The sequence below is a fragment of the Mustela nivalis genome (assembly GCF_964662115.1).
Source record: "Mustela nivalis genome assembly, chromosome: 17".
Classification (NCBI taxonomy): domain Eukaryota; kingdom Metazoa; phylum Chordata; class Mammalia; order Carnivora; family Mustelidae; genus Mustela; species Mustela nivalis.
The window spans coordinates 56389515-56415549 of record NC_139036.1 but is presented as its reverse complement, the minus strand read 5'-3'; the positions used below and the strand labels follow the sequence as shown (position 1 = coordinate 56415549).

The 26035-nt window shown below is 56.9% G+C and overlaps 1 protein-coding gene across 3 annotated transcripts; it reads left to right on the top strand.

Annotated features, from left to right (window-relative positions):
* Positions 1-8100: 8100 nt before the first annotated feature.
* On the top strand, positions 8101-25962 carry HID1 (HID1 domain containing). 3 transcript variants are annotated; one of them, XR_014304802.1, is made up of 19 exons: positions 8101-8302; positions 13905-14054; positions 14536-14706; positions 15232-15345; positions 15919-16025; positions 16304-16420; positions 18066-18288; positions 18489-18545; positions 19337-19477; positions 19644-19734; positions 19937-20088; positions 20195-20273; positions 21250-21414; positions 22554-22781; positions 23090-23196; positions 23375-23787; positions 24388-24479; positions 24664-24822; positions 25071-25962. XR_014304802.1 is itself a non-coding variant. In XM_082706810.1 (19 exons), exons 1-19 carry the CDS (start codon positions 8237-8239, stop codon positions 25132-25134), a joined length of 2364 nt encoding a protein of 787 aa, XP_082562936.1. In that variant the 5' UTR covers positions 8101-8236; the 3' UTR covers positions 25135-25962. The 3 variants fall into 3 exon arrangements, 2 of the variants coding, with proteins under 2 accessions (XP_082562936.1, XP_082562937.1); XM_082706810.1 differs by having other exon boundaries at positions 23707-23787; XM_082706811.1 differs by lacking the exon at positions 21250-21414 and having other exon boundaries at positions 23707-23787.
* The last annotated feature ends 73 nt before the right edge of the window (positions 25963-26035 follow it).

The following is a 26035-nucleotide window of genomic DNA, read 5'->3' as shown; positions in this document are numbered from 1 at the left end:
TGGAGGTTTTTGCAATCTTCTGGAAGGAAAGCAATGGTGGGGTTGAGAAATGTTCTGGGTGTAGAATGAAAATGTGCCGATGAAGTGACTGAAAAACCAGACTGATGTCTTAGATTTCTGGTTCCACTAAGTGGTATTGAGCTGGGGACAAAGATGGTCTTAGGGACCGGCAGGTGCAGGGTTGGGGTCGGGAGTGGGGAGGAGTAAGTTCCAAAGGGATCTGGTCAGCGATTCAAGCCCACCAAGTCCTCTTCCCATTTGTTAATTTCTTCATTCTGCAGCTCTGTCGGAGAGCTGCCCCTGGGGAGCTTAGGAAGTCCCCGGAGGAGAGCAGGGCCAAAGGGCTGAAGGCCAGGGCCTGCGGAGGGCTGCCTCAATTTCCCCAGCCTGGACAGTGAGCATGCTAGTTAGAGCCATTATAGGCGGCCTCCACCTGAAGATTTACTTCTAACCCCTGGAGCTAAGGACGCGTTCAGTGATAACTTAGATGACCCCCATGTTTGAAAAGGTCCAGCTCCTGTGTCATTCCCCAGCCTTTGGCCTTTACCATACTGGCTATGTCCTCAGCATGGCTCTCCTCTCCTGTAGCCACCGTCCTCGAGTCCCAGTCCCAGAAGCATCACCTGCCAGGGACAAGCATGTCACAAAGGCTGGATTCTCTTCGCCATCCAACTCTCCCAGGCGGGTGGGGCTTCCTTCTCTCCCTCTGCAGAGGACAGAGTGGAGGTCCAGGTGACCTGCAGAGCTGTGGGATGGGAAGGATGTGCTGTGTACCAGGCCTGTGCCAGGCCCTTTGCCTGAGTTGATGCCTAGGAACCCCAGGCCTTCTTGCCCACAGGGATCACTCCCTGTGCCTTTAGGCCAGACTTAACAGTTTTTACGTTATTCCAAGAGAAGGAAAATCAGATCTGCTTTTTTTTTTTTAAAGTTTATTTATGAAGTTTATTTATTTTATAGAGTTTATTTATTTAAGTAATCTGAACGTTCAAGGTGGGACTCGAACTCACCACCTGGAGATTAAGATTGGTGCGCTTCTCCACTGAGCCAGCCAGGTACCGCAGATCCAATTTTGAGGAAGCAAACTCTTCAGCCTCTCTGAGCTAGAGCAGCCAGCAAGCTCTGGGACCCTTCCCTCCAAGTAGGCAGAGGGCCTCGCAGGGGTCAGAAGTGTCCCCTCTCTGCCCTTGGTTCGCCCTCAGCCTGGTTCCGTCACAGGTGTGTCAGGCAGACCTCCTGTGTGGTGTTCCTTGTGGGAGGCATCGAGGCTCGGCACTGATAGCCAGAGCCCTCGGTGGACCAGATGTCCCCCAAGCCTTGGGCATTATGATTCCCCTGGGGTTCACACTCTAGCTTCCGGGAGCGCTTTCCCAGCTCCTGGAAATGCAAGGCCAGCTCCTGGGTGGGGGACCAGAGCACAGATAGGGAATCCGGGGGCGGGGAGCTGGGTGCCGGGATCCGGCGACGTAACGGCCTCCCGCCAGCGCTGCTAGGGCGCAGGGCGGAGCTGGACACGCGGACACCACCACGCAGTCCACACCACCACCCACCCGCCCAGCCGGTCTCCCGGCCCCGCCTCCCCGCCCCCCCCCCCGCTCCGCCCCGTACCCCACTCCCAGCCCGGCCCACCGGAAATGACGGCGCTTGCGAAGGCAGCGCTGACGTTGGAGGGTCCCCGCAGTTCCCAGTCACCCGAGTCATCCTGGGGGAGGGGCAGGGTGCCCAGCCCACGCCTCCGGGTCCCCAGGATACGCACCGCCCCCGCACCCTGCGCGTCTTGGGTTGATGTCAGGATATCTGGCGACAACAGGACACCTTCCTCGGGTACCCCCACCTTCGCAGGCCACGCTGCCCTCCCTGTCCCCAGACCCGTCGTTCCAGCGCTGGGCGCACATTGCCCTGAATGATCTCGCCCCATCTGTCCCCACTCCACCAGCCTGAAGTCAGTGCCAGGCGGGATAAGGCTCGAGTGAGGTCATCTCGTGCCCATCTCCAACCCCTCCCCCCCCCACCATCTGATTGTGTCCCAGACAACTGTCCGCTTTGAGAGGGGAATTATTTTAAGTTCTCACCGTCCTTGTGGTCAGGAAGTGCTTCCATATGCCTGCCTCAAATCCCTGCTGTTTAAAACCTCCAGGCCTGTCATCGGTGGAGTGACCTTTAGGGTGCTAAGGCTGAGTGTCCTCCTGTGGCCTCCCCTTTACTCCTTTAAGACCTCCTTTAAGACCAGTGGCCCCCATGGGGCTACTGAGAGCTGACACAGGCCAAGTGCTTAGAACAGGGCCTGCCCCATTCAGTGTTGGCTTTTCTGATTATTATTATTTTTTTAAGATTTTGTTTATTTATTTGACAGAGAGATCACAAGTAGGCAGAGAGGCAGGCAGAGAGAGGGGGAAGCAGGCTCCCTGCTGAGCAGAGAGCCCCATGCAGGGCTTGATCCCAGGACCCTGAGATCATGACCTGATCTCGTGGGGGAGCACTGTGAGCTGCATTTGATAATGACTTGGGTGTTTCACAGATCAGAGAGGGCAGGGTGGAGGCTGCTGCAGGGGGGTGGCGATGGGGGCTCTGGCAAAGGTGGAGGCAGAAGAGATGAGGGAGGTAGAAAATATTTGTGTCTGGGAGATGACATCATCATGTCTTGGTGATGGATTGAATGTGGGGGTGTTAAGAGGAGAAGCTCCGAAGGTGACACTCCGTTCTGGGCTTGAGCACCTAGGAGGTGCCATTTCCTGAGATGAGAAGACAGGCAAAGGTCAGGAGAGAGAAGGATTGGGTTTGGGGGAACGAAGTGTTGGGGGCAGAATCACCAATGGTAGGGCAGTTTTACTGGTTTACTATTTTTTCAAGATTTTTTATTTTATTTTAAGAATTTATTTGATTTGACACAGAGAGAGCACAAGCAAGGGAAGTGGCAGGCAGAGGGAGAGGGAGAAGCAGGCTCCCAGCTGAGCAGAGATGTAGGGCTTGATCCCAGAACCCTGGGATCATGACCCAAGACGAAGACAGACACCCAACTGACCGAGCCACCCAGGTGCCCCACACCCAGTGTGGGGCCCAAACTTAACCCCAAGTTCAAGAGTCACACCTCTACTAACTGAGCCAGCCAGGTGCCCCATTGTGGCAGTTTTAAACGTGGCGCTCACTCCTCTGACACTTCTTCCACTGGGGAGATGGGTGTAGGTTCTCTCCTTGAACCTGGTGGGCTTGTGATTACTTCAATTAATAGAGTATGGTGGAAGCGACTTTAAATGTTATTCCCGGGCTCAGTACTAAATGGCCATGCCGCTTCCTCCTTTTTCACCTGGGACACCCTCTTTTTGTTCGCACCCTTTGGAATACTCCCTCTTGGAACTCAGAGAGACCCAAGTCACATCCAGAAGTCGTATGTTGGCCAGGCCAGGTTGAGTCAGCCCAGGCTCCAGATGCATGAATGAAGAAACCTCCAGATGATTCCACGTCCCAGCTGTTCTGAGTGAACCCTTCCTACCTTCTAGTTTTCTCGCTGAGGCTGCAGACATCATGGAGCAGACACAAGCCACCTCAGCTGGGTCCTGTCCGAATTCTTGACCACAGAATTTACAATAAAATGATAATTGTTGTATATCACGTTTAGTGGGAGGTTGTTACACAGCAGCGACACCCAGAACACACATCACCTTGACAAGCAAGTTTCAGATTCCACCTGGAGACAACCTGTGTCCTTCCTCTCCGTCCCACCTGTGACTGCCTGGGCTCAGCCCTGGTCATCTCTTACCCCCCAGCTGGATTCCCAGTGTTCGTTTCCCTTTATCTTTCCTGGAGCAGCTAGAGTGACTTTGCCAAGACATAATGACATCTGACGACACTATTCCCCTGCTTCAGAGGCTCCTCGGGGCTCATAGAGGGAGGTAAAAGCTCTTTAACAGGATGTACACGGCCCTTTATGATCTGGTCCTGGCCCGCCTCTCCGGCTTTATCTCTTGTCTCTCTACATTTCATCCCAAACTGGTCTTTCTGTTCTCTGGGCAAACCAGGCTTTCTGCACTCCACTACCTTCCTTCTATGTGTTCCTCCTACCTGGACGTGGGACATGTTCCATTGCCTGTTCACTTTCCATCGTCTCTATCTGCTCCATGCCTAGGGGGTGAAGCTTTTGTGAGCTGCAACAATGGGGTCCCTTGCCCTTTTGCTGTCTGGGTGTCCACTGATGGGAAGCACCAGTGGAAAATCGGGGCACAGGAGAACAGTGAAGGTGGGGTGTCTGTCCCGTGGCGCTCTCCCTTCCACTCCCTGTGAGGTCGCTGGTCCCCTTAGCCCTCTCTTACAACTGGTCTCTCTTCCTCTGGATTCTGGTAACCATTCTTCCATGCCTTCCTGCCAGGGCCCTGGACAGACTCCACTCTTGACCCCAAGGCTCTTGCTTGCCCGTATGGTTGCCGTCTTTTGGCGGTAGGAACTTGCCTTTGTAGCTCAGACCCTAACACCTTGCAAGGTAAGTGGCCCTTAGCAGGTTCTGAGTTAATGTTTCTTGTATCATTGATGGTTGAACGCAGAAAAAGCAGCTCTAGGAACCACAGGCAGGAACACTTCCTTTACAGTGGGGATAAAAGGAAGACGTGGTATAGTTTCCACATAGGAAACCATAGCTAAAATCCTACTAGGGAATCTCCAAATTAGTAAGGATAATTAATTTCTTTAAACTTTCAAGAGCTCTGTTTTACTACTATTTTTTCTGTATAGATCCAGTTTTTTTCCTTAAAAACTTTGACTATATAAGTTTTCAAACACATACACAAAAGTGGAGCCCATAGTACAATGAATTTCCACAGACTTAATAGAAATCTAGATTCTATCATATTTTGCCTCACCTTGCCTGGGTGTTCTTTGTCTACAGTATTTTATTTTCTTTTTAAAAGATTTTTACTTAAGAGAGAGAGTGTGAGAGAGCACAAGCAAGGGGAACAGCAGAGGGAGAAGGAGAAACAGGTGCCCTGCTCAGTAGGGAGCTGATGTGGGGATCGACCCAGGACCCCGGGATCATGACTTGAGCTGACGGCAGGCACTTAACCAACTTAGCCACACAGGTGCCCTTTTGCTACAACATTTTAGAGCAAAGTCCAATCTTTAGGCCGTCGTCCCTCTACACACTTCAGTATGCACTAAACAACCACCCACAGCATTTAAAATATAATCATTGGTGGGACTGAGGAGGATGTTAAGTTTAACTTGGAGACAATAAACAGATTGTGGGGCTGAATGGGTATTTTCCCCCCTGTGCATTAGCAGTCACATTCCTTAAGACGATATTAATACTTTTTCCAACCTATGGAGGCAAGAGTACCCTTAAGAGTACTTATTAGAGGGGCGCCTGGGTGGCTCAGTGGGTTAAGCTGCTGCCTTTGGCTCAGGTCATGATCTCAGGGTCCTGGGATTGAGCCCTGCATCAGGCTCTCTGCTCAGCAGGGAGCCTGCTTCCTCCTCTCTCTCTGCCTGCCTCTCTGCCTACTTGTGATCTCTGTCAAATAAATAAATAAAATCTTTTTTTTTTTTTAAAAAGAGTACTTATTAGAGTATCTTATAAGATTTCCTGGAGACAGACACTAAAATTTCCTGAGGAGCAAAAGGCTCAGAAGGTACAAGACCTTCTGAGGTTGGATGAGGCTAAATGGACTCATTTAAATCCATCCCAAGAAAGCTGATGGGAAGAGCAAGGTCGGTGAATGATCAGAAATATTTCGGTGCCACTTGGAGTTCCTGGTTGCAAATTCCTGAAATGGCTCTGAGTGCAGTGCAGGCCAAAGGGCTCCCAATTACTCCCTCGAACCAGCCGGTTAGCACCTGCTCTTGGTTTTTGTCTTTTTTAATGTCAAAATTATTGAGGTATAGTTTGCATACCGTAAAATTCACCCCTCTTAAGGTGTATAGTTATAGGAACGTCAATGAACACGATACAGTCAAGAAACTACCATTGCGGGCGCCTGGGTGGCTCAGTGGGATCGAGCCCCACATCGGGCTCTCTGCTCAGCGGGGAGCCTGCTACCTCCTCTCTATCTCTGCCTGCCTCTCTGACTACTTGTAATCTCTCTCTGTCAAATAAATAAATAAAATCTTAAAAAAAAAAAAAAAGAAACTACCATTGCAATCATAGCAGAGATGGGTTTTGTTGATGCCAAAAGTTCCCTCATACCTTTTCATGGTCAATTTCTCATCCTACTCCCAGCCCAAGGCCACTATTCACTTGCTTTCTGTCCCATTGTTTTGTCTCTCCCAGAATGTCGCATAAGTGATATAATACAGTACGCTGCCTTCTGTATCTGGCACAGTGCTTTGCGATTCATCCACATTGTTGCTGCTTGTATCAGTAGTTTGTTTCTTTTTGTTGCTAAATACTAGTCCCATTGTATGAGTGAACCCCACTCTGTTTATTCACCAGATGATGGACATTTGGGTAGTTTCCACTGTTTGGGGATTATAAATGAAATTGCTATGAGCATTACACAGGCTTTTTGTATGAATAGATGCTTTCATTTTTCCTGGATAGATTGCACGAGTGGGATTACTAATTGTGCTAATTGTATATTTAAGTTTATAAGAAAGTATAAGTGTCCCTTATGCTCACCAGTATTTGGTATTGTTGTGTGTGTGTGTGTGTGTGTGTGTTTTAACCCATTCTAATGGGTATGTAATAATGATCACAGTAAGGTTTCAATTTGCAATACCCTGGTGACTAAGATTCCAAATTTTTCATGTCTCTCTGGCCTGGACTGAGGTTGGGTGATTTGTAGAGTGGACTGGATTTTATTATTTTTTTAATGCCAAATAAAGACATTATTCATTTGTTATCTTGGAGCAACTAGAAAAGCCATGAAGCCTTCCCAGGATTTCATCCAGAGCAGGGGAAACCCACCTCTGGAGCAAGAACAGAGCTGTCTTGTGCAGTCTGCTCATTCAGTGACAAAGCAACATCCCCATCTCCCCTCCTCCCTGTCTCCATGCCTGTCCTACCCTGCCTTTGTACCAACCTTCCACTGGATAGATGGCGCACCCCCTCACTTTTCACCTGTGGAATTCCTATTTAAGCTAAATGCCACCTTCTTTCTAAGTGTCTAGGATTTCCAGAAGCTTCCAGATACAGCATGCAAGATGATATTGTGAAAGAGCAGCCTCTTTTGGAACCAGAGTTGGACTTGCTTTTTTGGTTTTGTTCTTTAGTTCTTTAGTACTTGGGCAAATAATGTAACTGCCTTGAACTTCAATTTCCCCTGCTGTGAAACGGGGTGAATCTACCTCAGAGGTAGATTTTTGTTGGGTTAGAGATACTGTTAGGTTACTGTTGGGTTAGAGATACTGTCCTCATATCATCATCATTATCAATAATATCATTTATTTGCTTCTATAAAGGCTCACTCGGCTGAGAAACGGTTAATTCTTTCCTTGTTTCTTTCCCAAGCTAATTGCTTGTAAGAGATAGGCCTGTGACTTAAGACCCCTATGTCCCCGTCTTTGACACAGTGTTAGTGAATACCAGTTCCACAACACATTTGTTGAAATAGATGGACTTAACAGGACTCTCAGGGAATACAGCTGGCCAGAAAGAAGTTGTGGGACTCCGAGGGACCTCCCACTCTCATCCGACCAGGGAGCTGCTCTCCTGGAGCCTGGGGCTTGTGGCTGGGAAAAAACAAAAACAAAAACAGCGAGGCTGTCTGGTGATGTGGGTTTGACAGGTCAGTAAAAGGGAACCAAGAAAGCAGATGCTCTAGGAAAAAAAAAAAAAAAAAAGGAGGTGGGGGAGGCGTGGGGGGATGGGGAGGACAGGGGTTGACAAGAAAGAAGCTCTGAGAGGGCTGGCTGAGAAAGTATGGGCCCAGGGTGGCCTGGGGACCAATGGTGGGGATAGGGGCGGGGAACGCGAGGTTGGGAAGGTTGCGGGCCCCTGAGTGGAAATGGGACGCTCCGGGGGGAGGGCGCGGAGGCACCCGGCGCAGCTGAGAAGGACGCCCGGTGGGCGGCCCTAGTGGATCCCGGGAGCTGACTCCCGGCGCCTGGAGTGGGCGGTGCGGGGCGCGGCAGGTGCGGGGGCGGAGCCACGTGAGGGCGGAGCCCAGCGGGGGCGGGGCCGACGCCGAGCCGGCAGGCGGGGTGCGCCGCTCCTCTTCTGCTAGAGCAGCGGGGGCCGTGGAGCTGGAACCGGAGCCGGAGCCCGGGCCGGGGCGGGAGTCGGGGCCGGGGCCGGGCCGGAGCGGGCTCCAGCGCTATGGGGTCGGCCGACTCTAAGCTGAATTTCCGAAAGGCGGTGATCCAGCTCACCACCAAGACGCAGGTGCGACCGGGGCCCTGGCCTCCCCATCCACCTGCGGGGCTGGGGGCTGGGCAGGGCCGGGGTAGGGGGGGCGCTGTGCGAACTTGGCTGGTGAGGAGATGGGGGACCGACTGGCCTGCAGGGTGACGCTGAAGCCAGGGCCGGAGCGGGACCCGTTGGCCTGTACCCTAGGGCTTCATCCCCTAACCCTAGCTCCTCACCCTCAGCCTCCTCTCCCGGGAATATCTCTCTGCCCGAAGCCGCTGCTGCCACCTTAGGCTGACGTGTGCCTACTCCCTGAGCCTGCATCGCCGCTGTCCGTCACCTGTCCCGCCGCCTCCCCCCACCTCTCCCCCGCTCTCTCCCCTCCAGCTCCGCATCTTCAGCCTCACCCCCCACTCCCGCCCCCACCCACCCACCCACCCCGCTCCCTGCTCCCCTCCCGGGCCCTCAGTGCCGGCGATTCATGGACGCACAGACCCGGCTGATTCAATGCAAACAAAGCCGGGCCGGCGCCTACCGGGTCGGGGAAACAGCTGGTGCGCGGTGGCAGCGGCCTCGCTGGGCCCAGGTCGATGGCCACAGCCAGGGAAGGCCGAGGTCTTCCTGAGAACATGCAAAGAGTGGCAAGCGGCGCTGCAGCCTAGCAAAGGGAACTGTTCCGGGGACCACCCTCCAGGGGGCTCCTCCTCTGAGGCCCAGCAGTAGGGATAGCTGTGTTTTCTGGTACCTTCTGTTCTCTGGGTCAGGGCTGAGAACCCTCCAGGTTGTCTTTGACTGACTGGTGTGGGGTCTGGGGGTGTCTTTCAGCCCATATGCTCCCCTGAGTTCAGGAGTGGCACAGAGGCCACCTCTTTGCCCCCAACACACAGCACCCATCTCCTTCCCTGCCTACCCCTCTGTCCTTACCCCTTGAACTACACTGCTCTGGCTACAGACTCGCCCAGCCCTGACTCTCCAGGTCCCCCACTTTCAAGGGAGTCAGGACCTGCTGCCCTCTGGGACTTTCCTCTTACCCTTACCCCCAGGGCTCTCTCTTGCTCTTGGCAGTTAGAGTGGGATGGAGGGGTCCGTCTTCTCACAGCCAGCTGATCACAGCTCCAGAGGCCAGATCTCTGGTCCTCCTCTCTCTTGTTCCCACGAGAGAAAGGTCAGGCGCCTGGCATTGCCCAGGCCTCTGGAAAGTCCATTCCCCAGTAAGAGGTGTTTGACAGAAACCAGACTTTGCTTCTCGCCACTTTCTTAATGGCTCCTGGTTAGTTCTAGCACTTGGCTCTTTTGGGATGGGGCTTCTAGGTCTGTGGGTGGCAGGTGGGCCAGCCCCTCAATGTGAGGCCACAGGGAGAGGCAGGAGGGAGGCTCCCATGTTTACCTACCTGGGGAAGGAAACATGTTGGAGGCATGAACTACGGGCTGTTGGCTCAGCGGGCAGGGTCCTTTTGGCCAGCCCAGCAGGACTAGCTCAGCCGGGTCCCAAAGGATCTGGGTGGACTAGATTCCTACCTGCACTGGCCTTCTCCCCAAAATGCAGTGTGCCTCCGGCTTCCCTGGCTGCAGGCCTGTTATGGAGGTGACTGAGCTGGTGCTGTCCTGCTTCCCAGCTGAGGACAGGAACCAGATACCAGGCTGAATCTCCCTCCAGAGACCACAGAAGCCCTGCAGGTGGGAGGAGAACCGGGCTGGCTGCAGGGAGACCCTCGGGCCTCTGTCCTGTGTAGTGACCTGGCTTGAACCACAGAGGAAGAACAGATCCCAGACGGTCTTTCCAGACCTTGCCACTCAGTGTCTCCAAGGGGATTCAGGCCAGCTGTCCACAGGGTGTCCTCCAGTCTTAGACCCTTAGGGGCTCTGTCATGAATACAGATGTTCTGGGCAGCAGACAAGCAGACCCAGAGCCTTTTCCTGTGGCCTGGGCATGAGCTGCTGCTGCTGGGCCTGCCCTGCCTTCCTGCGCTGCATCCTGTTTTCTTCCTGCCTTGGGCTAGACGTGATCCTGGTCCTGAGGCTGAGCTGTTTGGGCTGTTTCCCGGACCTTCCCTGGGGTGGGTGGGACCCTCTCTTAGATCCTGCCTTTTCTGGAGACTCTCTGCTGTAGGCGGGGTGAGACCTGGTGGGTCTGTGTTACATGTGTGCACGTGTGTGTTTTTTTTTGGGGGGGGATGCTGTGGTGACACGGCCCTCCTGAACAGTTCACCCTCAGCAGGCAAGAGCATTATGGTCCCTTGCTCCCCCTCACCCCCCAGAAAGTGCAAAAGATACAGCTGCACTCCCAAGCTGGTGTGGCTTGAGCAAGTGCTGGCAAAGCTTGGGTAAGAATATCTGTTTTCCCACCTGAGTAGCTCAGTCCCTGTGCCCTGGTTGCCTGGGCCGTCGCATCTGCAGCAGAAATACTCTTTTCAAACAAACTGGCTTGGATTTTAAAAGCTTCTTTGGGTTGTATGGGGTCCAGCACGGGTACCTGGGACAGGAGCTGAGCCATGTTTCTCCCCTCAGAAGCCCAAGGGGCTCTAGTGACCCTGGCCAACACCTGCAGCATCAGGCCAGCCTAGGACAGCCAGGTGACGGGCACCAGGCTGAAGCGTCTGGGCCGTAGTGGGAGCTGGAGAGCTGAGACTGTCCTCTGGCTTCCCAGCTGGGCTAGCCTGGGGCCTCCTAAGTCTCCTTTTAAGTCTCTCTCCTCGTTTGGAATTCGGCCCCTAGGTGACACTTGCCTAATGAACTAGGCCAGAGGTCAAGTCCACTGGTGCTCAGATGAGTTTCTGCCCATTTAAGGGGTTGGGGCTACCAGGAAGGGGGGGGGATTGTCAGAGATGGGGAGTTTCCCAGAGATGACCCCAGGTTTTCTAGGATGTCCTTCTCCACCCCAGCCCTGGCCACCCACACTAGGGGATGGTACCCCTTGACCCCAGGGACTGTTAGAGGGCTGCCTTGGCTGAGGCCAGCAAACCCTAGCCCTAGGCCCCTCCTTTGGCCTTTGTTCTTCTCCCCAGCTAACTTGCTCTACCAGTTCTGGGACCCAGCAGGCCGTGGTACTAGGTCTGTCCTGCGGGCCATGGCCACTTGCTATCCTGTAGCTTGAAGTGGGGGCATTGCTTGGAGAGTGGGCGAGGTTACACCTGGACCTTGGTGAAGCTTTCAGAGCCAGTCCTGAGTTTGGACAGCCCCACTGGTGCTCAGGTCTGCCCAGTGACTGGGTTGAAGGCATCTCTGGGACTAAGGACAGCCTTTCCCTGAACAAATATTGGCTGTGCATCTGCCATCGGCCCCAGCTGCAGGGTCAGGGAAGAAGGGCCGGTGGGGGTACTGGGGCCTCAAGGCAAGTGCGTTGAGACCCCTGGAGTCAGGGCCTTGAATGAGTGATGGAGGTTGGGGAGGGGAGCAGGGTTCCAGGGTGGGAACAAGCCTGTCAGTCCAGAGATCGGGAAGAATTCTGGGAAGAAGGGGCTTCAGAGAACATTTATTATTATTATTATTTTTAAGGATTTTATTTATTTCTTTGATAGAGCACAAGCAGGGGGAGCAGCAGGCAGAGGGAGAGGGAGAAGCAGGCTCCCCACTGAGCAAGGAGCCCAGGATTCTGGGATCATGACCTGAGACGAAGGCAGACACTTAGCCGACAGAGCCACCCAGGCGCCCCAGGACAGAGTTTTTCTTAAACACTATATATATGTATATGTTTTTATGATAGAGTATCCTGTGTGTGGATTTGTGGGAAGCAGTGCCTGTATGACCTTTCCAGAGAAGGGAGGCGGCCAGGTTGATGGAGACCAGGGGTCTTCTGCAGGACTGCTGTTTGGAAGAGTGCCCTGGACACCCTAGCCTCTTAGCAGGTGAACATTCAAAAGGAAAAAATAGTTAATAGGGGCACCTGGGTGGCTTAGGTCGTGATCCCAGGGTCCTGGGATGGAGCCCCGAATCGGGCTCTCTACTCAGCGGGGAGCCTGCTTCCTCCTCTCTCTCTCTGCCTGCTTCTCTGCCTACTTGTGATCTCTGTCAAATAAATGAATAAAATCTTAAAAAAATAGTAATATATGTGTTTGCAGAAAAATACAAGTAAAAAAATAAAACCCACCCAGAGAGATAATCGCTGTGAGCATTCTGTCATTTTCATTCAGACTTTTATGACTATATAATTTAGCAAAGATCGTGACCATCGTGTAGTTCGTGTTACAGCTCATCTTTTCCACCCAGGGTTGTACCGTGATCGTTCTTCATTCATCAGGAGTCTTTGGCAACATGGCGCTGGTGTTTGCATAATATTCCAGTCTATGAAAGGGCCCTAACTTTTTTTTTTTCCAAAGATTTTATTTATTTATTTGACAGACAGAGATCACAAGTAGGCAGAGAGGCAGGCAGAGAGAGAGAGAGAGGAGGAAGCAGGCTCCCTGCCGAGCAGAGAGCCCGATGCGGGGCTCCATCCCAGGACCCTGGGATCGTGACCTGAGCCGAAGGCAGAGGCTTTAACCCACTGAGCCACTCAGGTGCCCCGGGCCCTAACTTTTTGAGTGTTCCCTGCTTTCTGGTTATTTGGGTTCCTTCCAGCTTCTTGCTCTTATCGACAACAACACATCAGCGATCTTCCTTCTATGTGCACCTCTCTGGTCATTTCCTTAGGAAGGATGTCTTCAAGTGGGGCTTATGATTCAAACTGGCTCCCTATGCGACTGTCCGTATGATTCAAAAGGCATAAGTGTGCATACGGCGTATGGTCTCCATAAACCGGTGGGACTTGGGAATGCATTAGAAGGATGGGCCTGCGGGGAAGAGGGGACAGTCCAAGCAAAGGCAAAGAGAAGTGGCGACAGCGTTGTGTTGCAGGGATAGCAAATATAGGTGTGCGTGTTCGCACGTGCAGGGTGTATGTGTGCATATGTGTGTGCATGTGTGCATGCGTGTAAGCATGTTAGATAAGATCTTGGCTGCCAGTCGGGCCCAATCCTGCAGGCAGCAGGGAGTCTGGAAGGTCTTTGTAAAGGGAACGGTGCCTTTGGTGCGGTGTGGATGCAGGTTTGAGGATGTAAATTTGGAGGTGGGGCCTTGGCAAGAGTGGCCTGAACAGCAGCACTGGCAGTGCGCTCTGGGGGGAGCAGGTGCAGTCAGAGAGCCACAGGGGTTGGCTCCTTTAGCTCGGGCACTTGTTGGGTGTGCAAGGAGAGGGTGGAAGCTGGGGCGTGGGGGTATGGTGAGGGTGGTCTTAGGTGAAATGAGCACATATCTCCTCGTCTTCTTCCTTTGGGGAGGGGCAAAACCTGGGTCTGGCCCCTAGGCACTTGACCTAACAGCATGGCCTGTGGGGGGGGGTCCCCGGGTGGTGAGGCGCGGCCAGAGGAGGATGCTGACTTACCCCATTCCTTGGGGACTGAGTTAGGCTTTGGCTGCCAAACTCAGTGGTTGGCCGACCTCTGACATCTGTGCCAAGTGTCTCCTGCCTGCCTCTACCAGCAGAGGCTCACAAAGGTTGAAGACTATTGAAGACTGTCCCCCTTCTCCCCGCCATAGGAGGGCCCCTGTGCGCCAGCAGGGATGGAATAGGGGGGCTCCTTCCTCTACAAACTGGGCAAACTGTGGGCCTGTTGGAGAGGGATTATATAACAACTCTGGACACACGGCTCCCCTCCCCCAGCCTGTGGAAGCCACCGATGATGCCTTTTGGGACCAGTTCTGGGCAGACACGGCCACCTCAGTGCAGGACGTCTTCGCGCTGGTGCCGGCGGCAGAGATCCGGGCCGTGCGGGAGGAGTCACCCTCCAATCTGGCCACTCTGTGCTACAAGGTGAGCGCAAGGCACTTGGCCGGGGGCTGCTCCCTGCGGAGCCATTTTCCACCCTCCCCATGACGCTGGCTCAGCCCTGCGGACCCAGAGAGCAGGCTCCCATGACAGCCCACCTGTCCAGGTCTGGGCAGTGCCCTGGCTGTCCCCACTTGTCCCCACTGGCTGGGCTCTGCGGGGGAGGAGATCCTGGCAGCCACCCTCTGCGAGGGCTTCCGCACATCAGCTCTTTCGGCTCACCCTGTGCAGTGAGCCAGAGTTCATGCCAGAGACAAGGAAACAGACTCTGACAGGTGGCCACTTAGCGAGGTCGCAGCCAGTGAGCGGTGGGCTGGGCTCTCGGGGGGATGCGCTAGGCTGCTCTCTGACCCACTTCCCGTCCCCCTGGGCTGGCTGACCCTGTCTGCCTCTCCCCCTCTGAAGCCTGGGGTGCCCATCCTGGTTGACAAGCGCCATGTCCCCGCTCCCCACCCTGTCCCCACAGGCCGTGGAGAAGCTGGTGCAGGGAGCCGAGAGCGGCTGCCATTCGGAGAAGGAGAAGCAGATTGTCCTGAACTGCAGCCGGCTTCTCACCCGAGTGCTGCCCTACATCTTCGAGGACCCTGACTGGAGGGGCTTCTTCTGGTCCACAGTGCCCGGGGCAGGACGAGCAGGGGTCTGTGGGCCTGGCTGTGGGGCTCATGGGAAGGATGTGGCGAGATGGAGGGAACCCGTTCAGGGCCCGTCACATTCCTCCAAATCTCTTGTGGGGTTTGGGAAGTACAGGGGAAGGGGATGCGGGTTGTGGCCGAGGCGTCTCCCACACGGGTGTCTGTCCCTTCAGCTGGGCAGACACGGGGGCAGGGCAGCTGGGCGCTCGCCCTCTGATTATCTCCAGGCAACTGGGTGAGGGTAGGACCCCAGTGATTCCCAGCAGGCTCGAGGCTCTAGAGTTTTCGGGACCTGGCCTGGCTCCTTCCAGCCCGTGGGGAGGTTTCTTCCTGGGCCCCAGCCCTCTTCTGCTTTAGGAGGTTTGGGGTGATTGGGAATCTACTTCCTTTTCCTTCTGTGTCTTCCTTCATCCCTCTGCCCATGACTGCCTGCCTGGGCCCAGATCCAACCCCCTTCCAACTCCCAAGTCCTGGGGCCGCTTCTCCTTGGCCTGTGACCACTGAGGCGGCCTGTGCTATATCCTGAGCAGGGAGATGATGATGGTGAGAACGCCCGGCCCCTGGCTGAGTCCCTGCTCCTGGCCATCGCCGACCTCCTCTTCTGTCCAGATTTCACTGTCCAGAGCCACCGCAGGAGCACTGTGGTGAGAGCCCCCGATCTCCCACCTTTAGGCTGGGAGGGCTTTGGTCCTGAAGTTCCGTTAGGCAGGACCCCATGGGGGCAGGGGCTGCCCCCTAAGAGCAGATCTGGGAAGGGGCGGGTGAATGGCACAGCTGGAGAGGAGCCAGCTGGTGCCTGGCCCTGCCCCCTCTATCCGGGAGTCTGAGCACAAACACCCATTGTCTTCGCCTGGGCAGTGGGGGGTGGGGGTGGGGCTTGGACCCAGCAGGTCTGGCCTGCTCACTTCCTATGGGCCCATAGACTTGACCTTCAGTGTTCTCTGCCCTCCCACCCCCACATACCACCAGGTGCACCCGATTCCATTCCTCTCCCTCTCTATCTCTCCCTGCCCAAGCTGGACTGAGCAAATAAAAGAACCAGAGAAGAAAAATTAGCTTTCAAGAGGTTGAGAACATTCATTTCTTCCCTCGTGCATTATCACCAGGGACATTTTGAGGGGCTGTCTTTAGGGGAATATGAGGGTCTCTGCCCCCAGGGATGATGGTGGGGGGACTGGGACACCCCCAGCCTGATCGCCCCCGAACTGTGTCCCCAGGACTCAGCGGAGGACGTCCACTCCCTGGACAGCTGTGAATACATCTGGGAGGCTGGTGTGGGCTTTGCTCACTCCCCCCAGCCCAACTACATCCATGACCTGAACCGGTGAGTTTTGCTTGGATCCAGAGCCTACAGTGTAGCTGGACTCCAGGCCTGCCCCCCTCCCCCCGCCCCCGCGACTCCCTGGCTCAGAGAGGGAACCATGCGTGGGGTCTTTCGAGGAGACCCAATCCACTCGTGACCCCGCAGCAGCCTGACAGGGAGAAAATGGGGTCATTCTGTTTCATGGACTTGTGCTGGAGCTAGGCAGGGTGGGCACGCCCTCCTAGAGAAGAACGGAGATCTTCAGGTACTGAACCCCCTGCCATACCCTCCCCCCCAAGGATGGAGCTGTTGAAACTGCTGCTGACATGCTTCTCTGAGGCCATGTACCTGCCCCCAGCTCCGGACAGTGGCAGCACCAACCCGTGGGTGCAGTTCTTTTGTTCCACGGAGAACAGGTGAGGGGCCCCTGGCTTTTTTTTGTATTCTTCTCCTTCTCCAGGCAGCCCCAGAGGTCGCTCACCATCCTGGAGTCTTAGTGGAGGGGGAGGTGGTGCCCCCTGGTGGTGATGGCTTGTAACTTAACAGCCCTCCTTATGCCCGGGGGTCCAGTGTCCCCCAGGAGGAAGCCCTAGATGACCCGCCAGTACCTGGGTCCTCCATCCAGAGCTGTGCTGTCCAGCAGAAATAGAATGGAAACCACATATGCTGGTGTCAACAGAAGTTGAACATTTCTAGCGGTGACATGAGAAAAGTAAAAAAAAAACAAGTGAAATTCATTTTAACATTTCACTTAACCCAATATACAGCAAATACTAGTATTTAACATATACTCGAGATGCAAGATTACAGAGAGGTTTTACATTCCCTTTTCATGCGAAGTTTTCAGAATCCGTTGTGTAGTTTTACAATCACAACCCATCTCGGTTCTGACCAGCCTCCTTGCGAGCTCTCAGGAGCTCCCTGAGGCTTGTCTGGGGCAGGGCTGCGTAGAGAGTGGGTGGGGAGAGGGTGTAAGGACCACCCTGGAGGGTGGGGAAGCCTGGGCCACACGGGGGCGCTCCTGGGCTCTGGGGGTGTCACAGGGCGGGACTGAGTGTGTAAAGCACCTACGGGTGCGCCAGCCCCACAACAGCAGCTGTGCCCAAGGCCCTGCGGCAGGCATGGGAATTAGTGCGCACCCCCCACCCCCCGCCCTGCCACGGTCATGGCTCAGCTTCTTCCTGCATGGCATACCATGCCCTTCAGGTTTCGATGGCCCTCTGCCCAACTCCCGCCTCTCCACGCCAAAGAAGAGAAGGGAAGCACGGAGACTCCCTCCTCCAGCCACAATCCAAATCTGGCCAGGGTTTTGGGTTTTTGTATTTTTTTTTCCCTCTCACCAGTGTTATCAGGCAAACGGCCACGCTTTGCCACTCACTTAACCTCTCCGGGTCTCAGTTTCCTTGCCTGTAAGATAAGGAGCTTGAACCCTGACATCTTACAGATCTCAGAATGATGTCGGTCTCTGGCCTGGGAACTGGGGGATTCGGCACACGCTCCGCTCCCCGAGGGGAAGCCCCCCTCCCCGGGGGACTCCAGCCCCCTGCTTGGAAGTGCCGGGGGAGGGTACCCCTGCCCCTCAGAGACCACAGTGGACTCTAATGTAAATTATGGGTCCGAGTAGGTCCGTTGATTATAACACGAGCCACTCCACTGTGGGATGTCAGTAGTGGGGGCGACTGTGCGTGGGAGGGGGTGGGGGCACAGGGCAGTCTCTGTTCCTTCCTCATGATATTTGCTGTGAACCTAAAACTGCTCTAAACATAGTCTTATAATTTGTTTTTAAGAGGCTTTAGCCCTTGGGGGAAAATCTAAGGGGTGTGCGCATGCTTTCCCCCATAACTGGCTGCCCCGCTCTTGGTATAAATTCCTCTGCCTCTGGCCTAGCCTGGCCTGGGACCCGGAGGCAGGCCAGGATAAGGAGAGGTCTCTTTTCCTCAGGGAGGGATGAGCCTGGTTCTGCTCTCTGGCCCCCAGCCTGGGGCTAGCACTGAACCCTTTTCGAGGGAGGGGTGGCCCCCTGGGGGGTGGTCTCCAGAGCCTCTTCCTCTTCTACTGCAGACACGCCCTCCCCCTGTTTACCTCCCTCCTCAACACCGTGTGTGCCTATGACCCTGTGGGCTACGGGATCCCCTACAACCACCTACTCTTCTCCGACTACCGGGAACCCCTGGTGGAGGAGGCGGCCCAGGTGCTCATCGTCACCTTGGACCACGACAGTGCCACCAGCGCCAGCCCCACCGTGGACGGCACCACGACAGGCACGGCCATGGATGACGCGGATGTAAGGATGGGAGCGGAGGGGAGGGCAGCTCGCCCCGCCGGGCTCTGGGCGCTCTCCTTAGCAGAGCTGGGCAAGGGCTACCCAGCGGGCACCTCGTGGTAGCCTGGGGATGTCCGAGGGGGTACTGCTGCCACCACCTAGGCCCAAGGTAGGGGCAAGGGGTGAAGCCACCTGCTTATCCCAGGCTCCACCCTCGGCAGCCTCCAGGACCCGAAAACCTGTTTGTAAACTACCTGTCCCGCATCCATCGGGAGGAGGTGAGTGGAACCCCGCTTTTGCCCCAGTGGGTTCTCAGTGCCCACCTGCTACAGTGGGTATGGCCTTGCAGGGGAGCGAGGGGGTGGAGATGAGATGGGGTTGGGGGAGTCTTGGCCCCTATAGGAAGCAACCATGGTCCCCATGGACTTGACCACCCCAAGTGAAATAGTGATGGCAGAATTTTGAAGGTTTTGAGATGCAGAAGAGGGCTAATGGCCTCAATTGGGTGGGGACAACTGGGCAGGCTTCCAGGAGGAGGCGGCGCTGATGTCAGGTTTGAAGGATAGTGCACTTATAGGCCAGGCAGAGCGGAGATTGTGTCTTGTGACCTTGGGGGAGGTTCTTGGGCTCCCGAACTCTGGCTTCTGCTGCTGTAACATGGGAACGCAACTGCTTCCTCGTCTTGTTGTAGGAGGTGCTTAGTAAGTGAAAAGCTCTTTGAGGGTCATAGAGTGTGCCTCTGGTGTGACAGGGGGATGGGGAGGGTGGGGGATGGCATCTGTCCACACACAGTCCGGGTGGGCAGGGGCCGGTTCAGGGTGTGGGTGTGGGGGCGTCCCTAGGAGCAGCCTTGCTAAAGCATGGGGGGGCTTGTGGTCTGGGGAAGGGGTGGGGGTTCCCTCCAGACCTGCCCTGGTCTCAGCTTCCTGAGGGGGCTTCTCAGGACAGCTACCGATGACAGAAGCTGGGCCTTTCAGGCTCTAGAGGTGGGACCAGCCTTGGGGGGGCGGGGTGAGGAGGCGTTTGTGAGGGAGCCAGACCGGACAGATCCCTGCTGTACCCCCCTCAGGACTTCCAGTTCATCCTCAAGGGCATAGCCCGGCTGCTCTCCAACCCCCTGCTCCAGACCTACCTGCCCAACTCCACCAAGAAGATCCAGTTCCACCAGGAGCTGCTAGTCCTCTTTTGGAAGCTCTGCGACTTCAATAAGGTGGGCTGCCAGCCTGGTGGGCTGTGGTGTGCCCTGCGGTGGGGAGCGGCTGCTCTGGCTAGCCCGGAAGGGGGACAGCCTCTGGGAAGGCTCCCGGGATGGGGAGAGGGTGGGGCAGAGGGGTCTCCCCTCTGACTCTGCCCACCCGTTCACTCCCTCCCTCCAGAAATTCCTCTTCTTTGTGCTCAAGAGCAGTGATGTGCTGGACATCCTGGTCCCCATCCTCTACTTCCTCAATGATGCCCGAGCGGATCATTGTAAGGCTGGGGTGGGCGTAAGATCCAGGGGGCTTCCCTGTAGAGGGGCGGGTCTGGCCAGTCTGCGCTGCCTCCCAGGAGCTGAGGCTCGGGGCGGGGCTTCTTCCGGTGCTGCTGAGTTGGGTCCCTGCCCCGAAGTCCTTCCTACGGAGCACCCCCCCCCCCCCCCGCCGTGTGTTGACTTCTGTACCCCATGCTGCAGCCCGGGTAGGCCTGATGCACATCGGAGTCTTCATCCTGTTGCTTCTGAGCGGGGAGCGGAACTTCGGGGTGCGGCTGAACAAGCCCTACTCGGTGCGCGTGCCCATGGACATCCCGGTCTTCACCGGTACCCATGCGGACCTGCTCATTGTGGTGAGGGGGCTCCCTCCGCCAGGACCTGGGGGCATGGGGGGCATCCTTTTGGCTGAGTCTGGAGGTAGAGGGGACCCCACGGCCACCCTTCTGCCTCCTGGCGCAGGTGTTCCACAAGATCATCACCAGCGGTCACCAGCGGCTGCAGCCCCTGTTCGACTGCCTGCTCACCATCGTGGTCAACGGTAGGGGTGCTGGGAGCCCACCTTCCCCGCGATCACCACCAGGTGGCGCCAGGCCACAGGCCTGCCTGCCGCGGTGCCAACAGCCCAGTCCGGTAGCCAGACCCATAGCGGAGGGATGGCGGCCACGTTGTACTGGTCAATATTCTAGTAGCCGTATTGGAAGGAAGGAAGGGAGGGAGGAGGGAAGAAAGGGAGGGAAGGAGGAAGGAAGGAGTGACAATAATTTTATAATCTATTTTATGTATTCCACACCATCCAAAATACCTTCATATCAACCTATAACCCCATAAAAATTACTGGGATATCTCATATTCTTTTGACACCCAGTCTTCAAAATGTTGTGTGTCTCACGTGCGTGGCACATCTCAGTTAGCACTAGCTATGTTTCAAGCGTTGAGTGGCCTCCAGTGGCTCGCGGCTACTGTGTTGGACGTCGCAGGTGTGGACGGCGTGGTCTCTGGGCAGCAGGGTGCAGCCTACCCTCCAGCGAGGACTGGGGACAGCTGATGATGCGTGGAGCATTGCAATTCCAGTTTGATATTCCAGAAAGACTTAAAGATCTGGAGTTTGTCATCCTGCCTGGTCCATTTTATAACTGGGATCTCTGGGCGAGTTTACAAACCCGAGTCTCAGTTTCCTCGTCTATGAAATGGGGCTGGTTCCCCCTGCTCCGGCCCCCCCTTTCAGAAGCATGGGGGGGGTTGTGGGCGAGATGCCATGTGTGAGTGTCTCAGGGAACAGTGCAGCTCTCCACATGGTGCAGGGATGCGGGGTGTGGGGTCCACACAGCCTCCTGGAGCTCTGCAGAGTGTGGCCCGTGTGGCCTCAGCCTCCGAGGGCTGGGTTTTCTGGGCTTTGTGGGGGATTTTCTAGGCAAGGGACAGGGAGGGCTTGGCAGCGGGAGCTCTGAGTTGTGCTCAGGCCAAGGGCATGTGGGGATGGCTGGGTCCAGGAGTGAGCTGGCTCGTCCCCGCAGTGTCCCCCTACCTCAAGAGCCTGTCCATGGTGGCCGCCAACAAGCTGTTGCACCTGCTGGAGGCCTTCTCCACCACCTGGTTCCTCTTCTCCGCTGCCCAGAACCACCACCTGGTGTTCTTCCTCCTGGAGGCCTTCAACAACATCATTCAGTACCAGTTCGACGGTGAGGCGGTAGCCCGGGCCCCAGCGGGGCCTCAGCGGCGGGACTTGGGATGGGCCGTGCACAAGGACACCTTCCCGGTCCATCTGAGGGGAGAACCCTCTGCCTTCCCCTGCCCCTATCGGCCCCTATTCATTCAACATGCGTTTATTGAGCACCAGCCGCATACCAAGCCAGTGCTGGGGGCAGGGGCTACAGGGGAGAGCAAAACGGAGTGCTCCCTGCCCTGTGCAGCTCACGGCTGGGGATGGAGGCCCGGAGGGAGGCTTTAAACAGAGGGTCACCCAGAGAGGTCACCTTACATCAGATGAAAGGGAAGCTCGGGGCAGCGGGACCCCGCTGGGTGTTGTCCGTGTCACACAGCCTGGTGTCACGAGGGCCTTGCCACTCATTACTTTTGCGACTGTGGGCACATAGCCTTTCCAGGCTTTAATGTCTTCGGCTGGAAGATAGTTCTAACAGTCGTCCTGGATTCCTTATGCCCGAGGTGTTGGGAGGGTAAGGAATCAGCCACAAGAAGCGTTTAGCACAGTCTCTGGTGACTTAGCAGTTACTATTATTTCCAAAATAATGTTTCCACTGATCTGTGAGGGCTGAATGGAGGTATGGTGGGGTAGAAAAAGCACCGTGGGGTGCGGCTGGGGGCAACCTATGCAAGGGCCCTGGGGTGAGATGTTGAACTGGAAGAAGACAGTGTGGTGAGAGGCAGGACCTGATTGCTGGGTGGGGCCTTGGAGGCCCAGAGTCGAGGGAATTCAGGGTGGGCCATGGAGCGCGGGCCCTGTCGTACTTCCTCTCTGATGACCTGGCTCAGGGACACAGACAAAGTACAGGACAGCTGGCCCGGTGGACTCTGACGTGCTGGGCCTGCCCCACTTTCCCGGGGTTACCCCTTACAGTGCCAGGTTGCGAGGGGTTCTGGAAGGTACTGGGGAGCGGCATAGGGGGAGCTCTGCCCAGAAGCTCTTCTCCAACGAGGTAGTGCAGTGTAGCCACAGCGGCACACACCGCCACGGGCCAGCCCTCCTCCAGCCTGGAGTTAGACACCCTCCTGTCCTCCGCACTCCCCCTTCCCAGAAACCTGGCAGGCGGAGGGAGGGGCAAGGGGGCTCCCCCATATGCGGCGTGCTCCCTCCTTACAGGCAACTCCAACCTGGTCTATGCCATCATCCGAAAGCGCAGCGTCTTCCACCAGCTGGCCAACCTGCCCGCCGACCCCCCTGCCATCCACAAGGCCTTGCAGCGGCGCCGACGGCCACCCGAGTCCTTGTCCCGAACTGGCTCACAGGAGGGCGCCTCCATGGAGGGCTCCCGCCCTGCGGCCCCCGCTGAGCCTGGCACTCTCAAGACAAGCCTGGTGGCCACCCCAGGTCTGGCCTGGCAGGTGGCAGGGGCGTGTGTGTGTGTGTGTGTATGTGGATGCCAGCCTAGTTGGCATCCTGGCAGGGTCTCTGGGATGCCCTCCCATCTCTGGCAAAGGGGATGGGGAGGGGATATTGGGAGGCCCAGGAAGGCTAGTTTGGTGCTGGGTATGGGGGGGGGTTGGGGCCTCAGAACTGCATGGGGGGGATCAGGCATGGCTAAAGTGCGTGGGGGAAAGAGGGGGCGCTCATGGGGCCCAATGCAGGTGCTTTCTCAGAAGGGCCCTGTGGCAGGTGTCTTCACCCCCCCCCCCCAGGCATTGACAAGCTGACGGAGAAGTCCCAGGTGTCAGAGGACGGCACCTTGCGATCCCTGGAGCCCATGTCCCAGCAGAGCTCGGCAGAGGGCAGCCCGGCCGCGGAGGTGGGCGACGGGGACTCCTGCAGTGGGGTGACACTGGGACTTCCCTTTTTCCCTGGCCTCTGCCATTGGGCTGGGCCAGGGCATTCCGGGGGTCCCCTGCAACAGAGGGCAGGAACCCTGTGCCCAGGACATGCGGGGGGCTGCTTTCACGGACTTCTCCCTTGTTTACCGGTCCCAGGCTTCCTTGGCCTTCAGACTCCTCATCCATCAGCCTTATCTCCGCGGAGCTGGCCTTTACCCGACCAGCCCAGTCAGCCCCTGGCCCTAAACCTGTCATCGGGCTGGGCTGGGTCGGGCAGGGCTTGGGGCCCAGGGCAAAGGGTGCTGGGCTGGGCTGTCCCCTCTGCTGGGAGCGAGCCCCCCACCGGCAGGAGCCAGTAGGGAGGCTTCGTTGCCTCCTGGATTCCAGGCTGTGGGAGGGACTGGGAAGCAGGGCTGCCCCTCCCGCCTCTGTCCCCACTCTGCACCCGTTCCTTCCACCCCTCACTCCCATCCCTTCCCTGGGACCAGGAGCCCGAGCAGGCGTGGCGGGAGCAGCGGCGGCTATCCAGCGCCTCAGCCAGTGGGCAGTGGAACCCAACATCGGAATGGGTGAGGGTTCGGGCGGATGGCTCTGAGATGGGGCGGACAGGGGCTTCTGGCGCTAGGAGCAGCTCCATCCAGGCTCAGATGGGAATGTGTGCAAATTAAAACACTGGCCTGGGAGCCAGGCTCTGGGTTACTCCAGCTGGGTGACCTTGGCCTCTCTGGCCCGGTTGCTCCCCACCCCCACCCCCGGTCTACACTGTCCCAGACTTCTGCTACAGGGGTGAGCTTCAGCGGCCCACGGTGCTGGCTTTCTTACTCAACTTTTCTTTCCAGCTTCTTTCCCCAAGACACTTGTCCACTTCCTCATGTGTGTCCGTGGTCACTACTGATTGCCCTTCCACGGGCCAGAGGTCCTATTTGGTCACGCCATTGTGAGGCTCCATGGGGACAGTTTTTGGCACAGAGTGTATGCCTCGTGAGAAGCCACAGCTCTTAGTGTGAATAACTTAAGTCACTGTTCGTGGGCACTGCCCTGTGCCAGGCCCTTGCTGCGGGGACACTTGCTGCCGTGGGGAGACTGTGGTTCTGGGTCAGGGGTCAGGCCTCTCCCGCTGTCCCTGGGGGCTGCTTTCCCAGCCCCAGGAGGCCCGCTCGCTCCCTCAGGTTCTCTCTTGGAAGTCAAAGCTGCCACTGCAGACCATCATGAGGCTGCTCCAAGTGCTGGTTCCCCAGGTGGAAAAGATCTGCATCGACAAGTGAGCCCAGGGCGGGGGCTGGGGGGCTGGGGGTGGCAGATAGGAGCCCCAGGTGGGCTCTGCGGGCGGGGCAAGCCCTGGCTTGGGCAGGGTGTGGCTGGGCGCACGGGGCCCCCCGTGCTTCCCCTTGACTTTCAGCGTGGGTTTTCCCACATCACGGGCAACCGCCCCCTCTTGCCGGCAGGGGCCTGACGGATGAGTCAGAGATCCTGAGGTTCCTGCAGCACGGCACCCTGGTGGGGCTGCTCCCTGTGCCGCACCCCATCCTCATCCGCAAGTACCAGGCCAACTCAGGCACGGCCATGTGGTTCCGCACCTACATGTGGGGTGTCATCTATCTGAGGTGGGTCCGGCGTTCCCCCGAGGGTCTGCTCAGGGGGGGCCTCAGCTCTGGGTCCCTCCATGATAGTGGGGTTCGTGTCAAGAGGATCAGCCAGGGTGGTCTTGTCTAGTTGAGGGTGGGCACCCACTGCCGGGGGGTGGGGGACATCAGGATGGAAGGGGTTTGGGCCAGACAACCCCTACGTCGTCCTTCTCAGTCTTTTCTGCAAGGTCTCCCGGCAGCTCTGTGACAGCCCGCTCCCTCCGCAGGAATGTGGACCCGCCTGTCTGGTACGACACGGATGTGAAGCTGTTTGAGATCCAGCGGGTGTGAGGACCGAAGCCCAGCAGGGGCCGGGACCAGAGGATTGGGGGGCCCCGGGCCCCTGATGCTCCCCGACCCACTCTTCTAGGCTTTAGGTTGCCACAGTAGGAGCTGGGGCTGGCGGACGGGCTGAGTCCCGGGTGGCAGGCCCTAAAGGCCCCTGGTGGCTGGGTTGGTGGGGACAGGTTCTGATCACCCCACCCCTACCCCCGAGGGCTGGACTCCCAGGAGCCTCCCATCTCCAGGGCTGCAGGCCCTGGCCAGAGCCCCCACCTCCCTCTGGCTCCCCGCTCAAGACCCGTCTCTGTGCTGCCCATCATCCCCAGAGGCCACCAGGTCACTGAGCCCTCATGGGTCACCCAGCAGGGAGCTGTGGGCTGTCCCTTGAGGCACCCGGGCAGGGGCGCCCTCCCATGCCTCCTACCCTGAAACAACCTTGTCCAGGCCCAGTTTGCTGCCGGGACCTGGAGGAGGAAGAAGGGTGGCCAGGCTGCTTGAGGAAACGGGGGGCTCGGAGACTGCAGAAGCCAGTCTAGGGGACCTCAATGCATTTTAGGGGTTTGGAGCAGGGTGTTGAGGGTCTCCTGCTGTGTTCTCCCTGGTCATTGGCTATAGCCTGACTCCCTGTTACCCAGTAATGGGGGTAGAGGGTGTGGAGGGAGCCGTTTGATCCTCCCTGCCCCTGCCCACTGCCCGGGTGACTGGGGGGCCAGAGGGAACAGGGTACCACCCCTCCATCCTCCAGCTCTGGCCTCTGGGTATCCCTCACCCTACCTGTGTCAGTACAATCTTTGCTCTGTACAATCGGCCTCTTCACACAATAAACCACCCCCTCCACGTCCTGGCTCTCTGTGCTTGTGGGGGAGGGGCTGGCCCTGGCTTTGATCTTCAGGCGAGCTGGGGCTTCTGC

Excerpts from the sequence above, each read along its gene's own strand:
- HID1 (XM_082706810.1), top strand. The coding sequence starts at position 8,237 with ATGGGGTCGGCCGACTCTAAGCTGAATTTCCGAAAGGCGGTGATCCAG. Across the intron at positions 14,707-15,231 it reads CCGGGGCAGGACGAGCAGGG|GGAGATGATGATGGTGAGAA; the intron begins GTCTGTGGGCCT and ends TATCCTGAGCAG. Across the intron at positions 18,546-19,336 it reads CCCGCATCCATCGGGAGGAG|GACTTCCAGTTCATCCTCAA; the intron begins GTGAGTGGAACC and ends TACCCCCCTCAG.